Source organism: Onychostruthus taczanowskii, unplaced genomic scaffold (genome assembly GCF_017590055.1).
Source record: "Onychostruthus taczanowskii isolate IOZ18803 unplaced genomic scaffold, ASM1759005v1 scaffold376, whole genome shotgun sequence".
In the NCBI taxonomy this organism is placed as follows: Eukaryota; Metazoa; Chordata; class Aves; order Passeriformes; family Passeridae; genus Onychostruthus; species Onychostruthus taczanowskii.
In genome coordinates this window covers 11798-21557 of record NW_024501193.1, presented here as the reverse complement: position 1 = coordinate 21557, position 9760 = coordinate 11798, and the positions used below count along the sequence as shown (strand labels likewise).

The window sequence follows — 9760 nt, the reverse complement described above, 5'->3', positions numbered from 1 at the left end:
CAGTGCCCCCCCCAGTGCCCCAAACTACTCCCCCCGAGTCCCCAGACCCCTCTCCGGGCTCTCCCCAGTGTCCCCAGCCTCCTTCCACTGCCACTGGAGACCCTTTAGGTGCCCAAAGGGACCTTCCCAGGGCCTCCAGTCTCCCCATGACTCTTCCCAGTCTCCCCTCCACCCTTCCCAGTCTCCCCACCACCCTTCCCAGTCTCCCCACCACCCTTCCCATTCTCCCCACCCTTCTTCCCAGCACCCCACCACCACTCCACACCACACCCCACATCACCAATCCGCTTTAATCCCAATTTCAAACACGCAGGCTGGGCCCATCCCCGCCCAGGCCCCCCCGGGCCGGGCTCCCGGCTCATTTCTTGGCCTGCACGTGGGCGCAGTCGTACTTCCCGCGCACCACGGTGAGCTTGACGCCGGGCAGGTCCTGCGTGCGCCCGCCCTGCACCAGCACCATGTGGTGCTCCTGCAGGTTGTGGCCCTCGCCGGGCACGAAGGCGATCACCTCGCGGCCCGTGCTCAGCCGCACCCGCACGCAGCGCCGGTTGGCCGAGTTGGGCTTCTTGGGCTTTCGGATCAGGTTCTTGAGCACCACGCCCTTGATCTGCGGGCGGCCCAGCGTGGGGCCCGGCTTGCGGGCCGGGGGCGCGGGGCGGCCCTGCCGGTGCATCTGGTTCAGCGTGGCCATGCAGGCCGACGGAGGAGGCGGCGGGAGGAGCGGCGCCGCGCCTGCGGAGGGACACGGACAGAGGGGGTTTTTTGGGTTTTTTTGGGGGGTTTTTTGGGGGGATTTTTTGGGGGGATTTACGCACTGCAGCGCGGCAGCGAGGCGGCGGCCCTGAGCACGGCACGGAGCGACATCTCCGAGGCTCTGAGGGGAGAAGACGCGGTCAGAACGGCCCGGGGAGAGCAGCGAGGAGCGGCGGGACCGGAGGCGCCACAGCGCGAGGGCAGCGGGGAGCGGCGGCACCGGAGCCCTCACGTTCCCCTCAGCGCGCCGCCATCTTACACAGGTCCGAGCGCACCGCGCTGCGATTGGATAGCGGAGATGCCAATCTCCGTGATTCGCGCGGTGATTGGTCAGGCTGGAAAGCCGTAGTCTGGAGACCCGCCCCTCCAGCAGCAACTTCCGCGTTAGGCCCCGCTCCTCCCCTTATAAACCCCGCCCCAAAAGTGGCTCCCCGCCCACATTGTGCTCGTCTCCGCCCTAGGCCACGCCTCTTACCCATATTTGGCTCCTCATCCCCCGCTCCTTGCCCATATTTGGCTCGCCACGCCCCTCCCGCCCGTATTCCCGCCCTTCGGGGGCGCGGTCTGTCGCCGCGGCGACGCGGGCGTGGGAGGACCCGGATGTGTCTCGGTCCCAACATGGCGGCGGCGGCGGCCGAGTGAGGCCTGAGGGGGCCCGGGGGGGATTCGGGGATTTCGTGGGTATCTGGGCTCCGGAGAGCCCCCCAGGGCCAAGGAGGGCGGTTGGGGGTGGGCTTGGAGGCTCCCCAAATCCCCGGCGGGGCGGCAGACGCAGCCGTGGGAAAGCCCGGGGTTCCTGGAGAGCAGCGGGATGTGGATCCAGCCGCCCCCCGCCCCAAAAACCCCCCCGAAAGGGGAGCCCGGGGCTGCTCCTGAGGGAATTCCGTTCTTCCCGTGCAGCACTTTCACCGGAGGAGCCGGAATGCGGAGCTGAGGCAGGATAAGTTTTCCCTCGGCGGAAGGTAGGAAACGAATCCGGAAATAATTGCCGGAATTTCCCATCCCGCGGGGATTTGGGGGTCTCCTCCCCACGCTCCCATCCAGCCCCTGAGCCCTGGGGTGGGATTTTTCCAGAGTTTCCTGTGGGATTTGGGTCAGGAACTCCAAGGCAGAGGGGCACTGGAGTTCCTCAGGAATTTCCAAACTCCTCAAAAACGGCGTTTCCACCCAATTTTGGTGCAGCGGGAAGGAAAATTGCCATCCCCGCTGGTGCTCCTGTCGCCATTCCTCAACAGAAAAGGAGGAAAAAAAATAAAAAAAAAAGCCTCTGGATTTGGGCTTTTTCCTGAAATTTAGTGAATTTTTATATAAGTAGCGGTGGGATAGAGGGATTGGCTTGGGAATCAGTGGAAATTGGGTTTTTGGGGAATACCCAGACGTGGAAAAGATCCAGCAATCCTTTGGAAATGGCCAAAAACTTCCCCCTCCTGCCATTCCCTGTTTAGGTTTGGGGCTGAAAGGAGGGAATTTGGTCACCAACATCTCATTAACAGCTGCGGGACGAGCAGGAATTTCCCCCGAGTTTCCAGGAAGAAATTCCAAGGATATTCCTGCCCCTGGCTTTGATTGATCTTTTTTAATTTGTTCGTTTCCCACGGGATAAAACCTGGGCTCCCTGGGAGGAATATCTGGGTTTTCTGCAGGGATTCCCAAACCGACCCCCAAAAAAGGAGGGATTGCCATTTTCCTAGATTTTGGTGACCTGGATCGTTGTGGATGGACGGGATCGTTACTGATTAATTGGATCTCCATTAATTGGATCTCCATTAATTGGCCCTTCCTCTGCCCCGAGCTGGAGATTCCCGACGTTCCTCTCTCCCTCTCCCTGCACTTCCAGCTCCGGGGAAACTTCCTGCTGCAGGAAAAGAGCGGAATTCCGCCAGAATTCCTCCTTTTCCTCTTCCTTTCACACGTTTTGCCCTTCCCCTCCCCTTTCCTGGCTCCCTCCCATCCCGCTTTTCCCGCTGATCGTGGAAGCTCTGAGCGATCGTTTCCCTTTTTCCTGGGAGTTTGGATCTCCTGGTTCCCCTTCCTGGATTTTTTTTTTTTCCTGTTTCCGTGAGATTTGGAGGATCCAGATTCCTGGAATTCCGGGATTCCTCCGGGGCAAAGGCCGACACTTCTCCTCCTCTTCCTCCTCCTCCTCCCCCTCCTCCTCCTCCTCCGGCAGATCCAGCTGGGCCAGTCCAACCCGCCCTTCCCGGCCGGACTGCTCCGGCCCTGGCCTGGCTTTCCTGGGAATTGTGACCCCTTCGTGGGGAATCCTGGGATTCCAGCTCCTTCCCAGTGGGAATTGTGACCCCTTTGTGGGGATTCCAGCCCCTTCCCAGCCTCTCTTTCCTGGGAATTGTGACCCTTTTTGTGGGAATCCCAGGATTCCAGCCCCTTCCCAGCCTCTCTTTCCTGGGAATTGTGACCCTTTTTGTGGGAATCCCAGGATTCCAGCCCCTTCCCAGCCTCTCTCTTTCCTGGGAATTGTGACCCTTTTTGTGGGAATCCCAGGATTCCAGCCCCTTCCCGCCTGGCTTTCCTGGGAATTGTGACCCTTTTTGTGGGAATCCCAGGATTCCAGCCCCTTCCCGCCTGGCTTTCCTGGGAATTTTGACCCTTTTTGTGGGAATCCCAGGATTCCAGCCCCTTCCCGCCTGGCTTTCCTGGGAATTGTGACCCTTTTTGTGGGAATCCCCGGATTGAGCTGCAGCCCGGCGCCGCTTCCCACTTTGGGGTTTTTTTAAGGAGAACCCCTCGGAGCAGCCCCATCCTGCTCCCAGCAGGACCTGCCTGGGATTCCGGAGCTCCAGGGATCGTCGGGATCATCGGGGAAACGCGCTTCCACCGATTCCACCGGAATTCCCGGAGTTTTTGGGACGCTTGGGGCTGTCCCGGTGCCCTAAAGAGCTGCTTAGGTTCCCCAAGGATCCCAAATTCCCGCCGGGGAAGCGGTGGAAGTTTTTCCAGGAAGATGTGGATTTGGAGGGTTTGGAGTCTCTTCCCGTTCCGGCTGACACCAGGAAAATAATTCCCCAAAAGTTAAAAACCGGCGCAGGGATTTTCCAGCAGAGACTTTGGCTCTTCCCTCTCCTTCCCAAAAGGATCAAGCCCAGCATGAGTTTGGGATTCAGGGAGCTTTAGAGGAAAAAAAAAAAACCAACCAGGAATAAGCAGTGGGAATACGAGGTGAGTTCCTCATCTGGCGGAATTTCCTCACCGTGTCCCCACCGGGGAAGGCTCCGGAGCAGGGATTCCCTTTGGGATCAACCCCAGCTCTCCCTGGGAGCTCTCCCCATCTTCCCAGGACTCTCTGGTTCCTCTTGGAATGTTGGGGGGAAACGCAGCACTTTAGGGCAAAGAGAGGACACGGGGGGAAGAAGTGGAAATGCTGGAATTTGGGAAGCAGGATGGAGCCAAACGCCACATCTGGAATGCCACTATGCCACGCTGGGCGTTTGTTTTCCTGAAATTCACCCAGCTCCGGTCTAAAAATCCTGAAATTTGCCGCAAATCCCCTTTCAGTCCCTTCCTGGAGGCTCTCCTGCCCAGTGACATCTGATTTTCCTGGATTTGGCCTTTATGGGAAGGCATGAAGTGCCTCTGTTCTTGTTTTTTCCCTTTTCTTTTCCCTTTCTTTTTCATCCCGAAGCTGCCAGCCCGATTCCCACCAGGACACAGCCTGAATGCCACTGATCTGGGGGGAATTTGTGGGGTTTTGTTGGGAATTTTAGGGAAAACACGGGATTATTCCACCCGGTGTGGACTCAGTTCCTTGTTGATTGGTAACTAATTAAACCCCGCTGGGATCCCAGGAATGCGACCTGGGAAGGGCTGAGGAATGAGTTCACCCCCTCCTGGCCCCCATCCCACCCTCTGGAATTCTTCGGGACCTCTCTGCCCCTGCCAAGTGCCGACAGTCTTTCCCCAGCCATCTGAAAGAAAGAGGGTTTTTGGGGTGAAATCCCATGGATTTGGTGTCCAGATACTGCACCTCCCTGATGTCCTGGCTGACCTGGATCATCCTCGGATATTTCCCATGGAGCTCACAACTGGAAAAGCCCAAATGCAGCAGATTTTAATCCTCCCACTCCAAATTCAGCTGCAGTTCCCCCAAACCGGGAGAATTTTCCATCCAAAAATGGGATTTTGGCAATCCAGAGAGGATCCCAGCCGTGTCCTAGGGAGGTGGAAGGAGGGATCAGCGTGGGATGAGCAGGGAAAATGGAAAATACACAGAATTCTGTCAGTTTTTGGCTGGGGTCGAAGTGGAGGAGGAGAAAAACTTCATAATGGATCATTGGTTTAAGGAGAAAACCTCAAAGATTGGGAAAAACAGTGAGAAAACCTTGGAAGCACTGGGATTCTGGAGCCTGGAAAATGGGATTGAGCCAAGGAGCTGGAAAAAAAAAAGTGAGGAAACAGGGAAATTGTCACCAGGAAAAGCAGTGAAAGTGGGAAAAATGGACCCACGCAGGATCCATGGGATTTTGGGGCCATTCCAAGTGGGATTCATGAACCCGAAACCTTCCAAGCTCAGCTCATTCTTGGCCTGGAAACTGCAGGAAAAACATGGAAAGACAGGGAATGAAATCAGCCAAACCCAGAGCACTGATCCTGGCGCTGGGATCCCAGGAAAAGCAGATTTTTTTGTGGCTTTTTGAGGTGTTTTGAATCTGTTTGTTGGTTCAGGTTGGGTTAATGGACTAATCCCATTTCCAGGTGGGAACTTCTGCTGCTCCTGGTGTTTCGAAGCTTGGACTTGGGGGGTAAATGGGAAGTAATTGGATAAAAGTGGGGGATGTTGAATGGAAGTGGTCAATGGATGGATAAAAACCATTCCAACAGCGGGATTTTCAGGGCTGATCCCAACCATGGATGGATAAAAACCATTCCAACAGCAGGATTTTGGGGCTGATCCCAACGATGGATGGATAAAAACCATTCCAACAGTGGGATTTTGGGGCTGATCCTGTCCATCCCAACAATGGATAAAAATCACTCCAACAGCAGGATTTTCAGGGCTTATCCTAATGATGGATGGATAAAAACCATTCCAACAGTGGGATTTTCAGGCTGATCCCGTCCATCCCAACAATGGATAAAAACCATTCCAACAGCAGGATTTTCAGGGCTGATCCCCTCCATGCTTCATCCCAACGATTGATGGATAAAAATCATTCCAACAGGGGGATTTTGGGGCTGATCCCGTCCATCCCAACAATGGATAAAAACCATTCCAACAGCAGGATTTTCAGGGCTGATCCCCTCCACAGTTCACCCCAGCAGCGTTTCCAGTTTATTCCACTCTAACAATGGGATTTAGGCGCCGATCCCGCTCCGGGGGCCGTTCCCCGTTGTAACACCGGATTTCCAGGGCCATTCCCGTTCCCAGGGCTGGATTTGGGGGGGGGGGCTGCCGCCGTTCCCCATGCCGGCTCCCGTTTCCCACCCCGCTAACCCCGGGGTTTCGGCTTGCCAGGAGCGCGTGCCGGGCCATGTTCTCCAAGAAGAAGAAGCGGGTGGAGATCTCGGCGCCGTCCAACTTCGAGCACCGCGTGCACACGGGCTACGACGCCTCGGAGCAGCGCTTCACCGGGCTGCCCCGCCAGTGGCAGGGGCTGCTCGAAACAACCATTCCAACAGTGGGATTTTGGGGCTGATCCCAACCATGGATGGATAAAAACCATTCCAACAGGGGGATTTTGGGGCTGATCCCAACCATGGATGGATAAAAACCATTCCAACAGGGGGATTTTAGGGCTGATCCCAACCATGGATGGATAAAAACCATTCCAACAGTGGGATTTTGGGGCTGATCCTGTCCATCCCAACAATGGATAAAAACCATTCCAACAATGGATGGATAAAAACCATTCCAACAGGGGGATTTTGGGGCTGATCCCAACCATGGATGGATAAAAACCATTCCAACAGCAGGATTTTGGGGCTGATCCCAACGATGGATGGATAAAAACCATTCCAACAGTGGGATTTTGGGGCTGATCCTGTCCATCCCAACAATGGATAAAAATCACTCCAACAGCAGGATTTTCAGGGCTTATCCTAATGATGGATGGATAAAAACCATTCCAACAGTGGGATTTTGGGGCTGATCCTGTCCATCCCAACAATGGATAAAAATCACTCCAACAGCAGGATTTTCAGGGCTTATCCTAATGATGGATGGATAAAAACCATTCCAACAGGGGGATTTTAGGGCTGATCCCAACCATGGATGGATAAAAATCATTCCAACAGGGGGATTTTGGGGCTGATCCCGTCCATCCCAACAATGGATAAAAATCACTCCAACAGCGGGATTTTCGGGGCTGATCCTAATGATGGATGGATAAAAACCATTCCAACAGTGGGATTTTAGGGCTGATCCCATCCATCCCAACAATGGATAAAAACCATTCCAACAGCAGGATTTTCAGGGCTGATCCCCTCCACACTTCACCCCAGCAGCGTTTCCAGTTTATTCCACTCTAACAATGGGATTTAGGCGCCGATCCCGCTCCGGGGGCCGTTCCCCGTTGTAACACCGGATTTCCGGGGCCGTTCCCGTTCCCAGGGCTGGATTTGGGGGGGGGGGCTGCCGCCGTTCCCCATGCCGGCTCCCGTTTCCCACCCCGCTAACCCCGGGGTTTCGGCTTGCCAGGAGCGCGTGCCGGGCCATGTTCTCCAAGAAGAAGAAGCGGGTGGAGATCTCGGCGCCGTCCAACTTCGAGCACCGCGTGCACACGGGCTACGACGCCTCGGAGCAGCGCTTCACCGGGCTGCCCCGCCAGTGGCAGGGGCTGCTCGAGGAGTCCGCCCGGCGCCCCAAGCCCCTCGTGGACCCCGCCTGCATCACCGCCATCCGCGGCGCCCACAAGGTGCGGGGAGCCGCGAGCGTTGGGAATCCGCGGCGTTGCGGCAGAGCCTTGGGAATTCGGGGGGGGGTTACGGGGTGGGGAGGGGGTGGCAAGGTGGCCGTTCCGGGTTTGGGGTCTTGGAGGGGTTAGCAGGGTTCTGGGTACTCTCTGGGGTGGAGCTGGGGGCGGTTTGGGGGTCTTGGAACGAGGGGATTTTGGGGTTGTTGTGGAGCAGGTTGTGTCAGGGGTTGATATTCAGGGGTTGTGTCAGCCACTCAAAAAGCCAAACTGGGGGGAATTTGGGGGTCAGGGAGGTGGGAGCTGGGTCCCCATGCCTTTCCTACCTCCCAAAAGGACAAATTGGGGGAGGTATGGACCAGGGGGTTTTGGGATTGTGGGGGAGGTGGGGGCTCATTTAGTCCTGGGGGTGGGTTTGGGGGAATTTGGGGTCTTGGAGTGTATAAGGGCATCCTGGATGCTCTTTGGGGCCAAAGTGGGAGGAATTTGGGGGTCTTGGGGCAGGGAGGTGACAATTGGGGCCCCCAGGACAGGGATTCCCAGGTGAGATCCTTCCCCACACCTGGAACCAGCCCACCCCATGGGAACTCGGAGTCATTCCCAGCTGACCTCTTCCCCATTGTGTGTTCCCAGTTGTTCAAGGCCCCCATTCCCACATCCTCCCATTCCCACATCCCCCCATTCCCACCTCAGTTCTGATGTTCCCCCAATTCCCACCCCATCACACCCCCCAATATTTTGGGACCCTCCCCGCAAAGCCAGACCCCAATCCCCGGGGAGCACCCGGGGTCATTTGGGGCTCTGGGACCCTCCCCAGAGGGACACCCCAGCCGAACCCCCTCCCCCGTGCCCATCCCACCACCCTCCTGCAGCCATTCCATGTCACCTTTCTGTTGTTTTTTTCCCTTTTTCTCCCATTTCCCCCCGTGTGTTCCCCCCCCCTCCCCGCAGCCCATCGTGCGCGGCTCCAAAGGGACGCGGGATGGGACCCCCGGGGGCCGGGACAGGACCCTGGCCTGGCTCCTGGACGAGCTGGCGGCCGTGTCCGTGTCCCGCTCCAACTCCCTGCGCCGGGACAGCCCCCCCAGCCCCCCCCGGCACCCCCCGGAGAACGGCCTGACCCCGGGACCCCCCCGCTCCCGCCCGGAGCCCGGCAAGAGCCGCCGCGGGGACCCCGAGCCGAGCCCCCCCCAGCCCCAGCCCCGAGAGGACCCCAAAGCTGCGGCCGGGCGGGAGCCCCCCCAGCCTCACCCCCACGCCCCCGGGGGCCGCCCCAAATCCAGCTCGGCCGGAGAGGGACCCCCGCGGCCCCCGGCCCGCGAGCAGCGCCCGCTCTCGGGGCCCGACCTGCGGCCCCCCGACGCCGGCGGCGCCCCCGGGGCGGGGCTGAAGACGGCGCCGGGACGCCCCTTCCACACCTACCCCCGCGCCGACACCGACCCCGGCCCGGGGGGCAGCGCCCAGGTAAAGGCGTGTCCCCAGGCCTTCCCTCGTCCTCCTCTTCCTGCTCTCCTTCCTCTTCCAGAGCGGGTTCCCTGCTCCTCTTCCTCACGGCTCCGCTGGGATCAGCAGCAGCTTCCTTCCGCAGCCGCATCCTTGGCTCTGGAGCAGCTTCCTCTTCTTCTTCCTCTTCTTCTTCTGCCTTCTCCTCCTCACTGTGCTTGTCCTGTTCTTTCTCAGAAGCAGCTCCTGTGCTCCTCTTCCTCGCAGCTTCCCAGAGTGGGGTTGTGCAGGGGCCGCCTCCTGCCCTGCCGGTGCTGCATCCTTGGCACCAAAAGTTTCCTCTTCCTCACTCTGCCTCTTCCTCCTTGGAAGCAACACCTCTGCTCCTCTTCCTCACAGCTTCCCTCGTCCTAGTCAGACTCAGGTCACCCTGAAGGTCCCAGCTCCACGCTTCCTTCCTGCTGCTGCGTCTGTGCCTCCAGAATCTCTTCCTCCTCCTCCTCCTCCTCCTCCTCCTCACTCAGCCCTTCCCTCCGGCCCCCGACATTCCCGTGGGAGTTCCGGCTCCTGACGCCCCTCTCCCCTGTCCCCACAGGCCGAGCACCACCCGGGGCGCCCGCAGGAGGTGACCCCCAACGGGCCGGTGGTCCCCACCGGCGCCTCGCACGCCCCCGGCCCCCCCCGCCCCAAAGCCCCGG

The 9760-nt window shown here is 58.5% G+C and overlaps 3 protein-coding genes across 4 annotated transcripts in view; 1 reads left to right on the top strand and 2 right to left on the bottom strand.

Annotated features, from left to right (window-relative positions):
• SARS2 (seryl-tRNA synthetase 2, mitochondrial) overlaps positions 1-148 on the bottom strand; it is a 4736-nt gene extending 4588 nt beyond the window's left edge. Inside the window, exon 1 of the mRNA XM_041411868.1 lies at positions 1-148. This exon is cut by the window's left edge and continues 209 nt beyond it. Within this exon, the coding sequence (XP_041267802.1) occupies positions 1-148 (148 nt within the window).
• Positions 149-276: 128 nt separating this feature from the next.
• Positions 277-1146, bottom strand: MRPS12 (mitochondrial ribosomal protein S12). Of its 2 annotated transcripts, XM_041411872.1 has the most exons (3): positions 1013-1146; positions 816-874; positions 277-732 (listed from the first exon to the last, which is right to left on the bottom strand). In XM_041411872.1, exons 2-3 carry the CDS (start codon positions 862-864, stop codon positions 359-361), a joined length of 423 nt encoding a protein of 140 aa, XP_041267806.1. In that variant the 5' UTR covers positions 865-874; positions 1013-1146; the 3' UTR covers positions 277-358. The 2 variants fall into 2 exon arrangements, with proteins under 2 accessions (XP_041267806.1, XP_041267805.1); XM_041411871.1 differs by having other exon boundaries at positions 816-1101.
• The window catches only part of PAK4 (p21 (RAC1) activated kinase 4), a 15755-nt gene continuing 7046 nt past the window's right edge, over positions 1052-9760 (top strand). Inside the window, exons 1-7 of the mRNA XM_041411867.1 lie at positions 1052-1075; positions 1215-1391; positions 1654-1715; positions 6224-6359; positions 7542-7622; positions 8571-9083; positions 9658-9755. Coding sequence (XP_041267801.1) covers positions 1052-1075; positions 1215-1391; positions 1654-1715; positions 6224-6359; positions 7542-7622; positions 8571-9083; positions 9658-9755 — 1091 coding nt within the window. The remainder of the gene's footprint in view (positions 1076-1214; positions 1392-1653; positions 1716-6223; positions 6360-7541; positions 7623-8570; positions 9084-9657; positions 9756-9760) is intronic.

What these genes read in the sequence shown, in the direction of transcription:
- MRPS12 (XM_041411872.1), bottom strand. Translation starts at nt 864, where the DNA reads ATGTCGCTCCGTGCCGTGCTCAGGGCCGCCGCCTCGCTGCCGCGCTGC. An exon ending in CGCCTCGCTGCCGCGCTGCA is followed by an intron (nt 733 to 815) that starts GTGCGTAAATCC and finishes GTCCCTCCGCAG; the next exon opens with GCGCGGCGCCGCTCCTCCCG.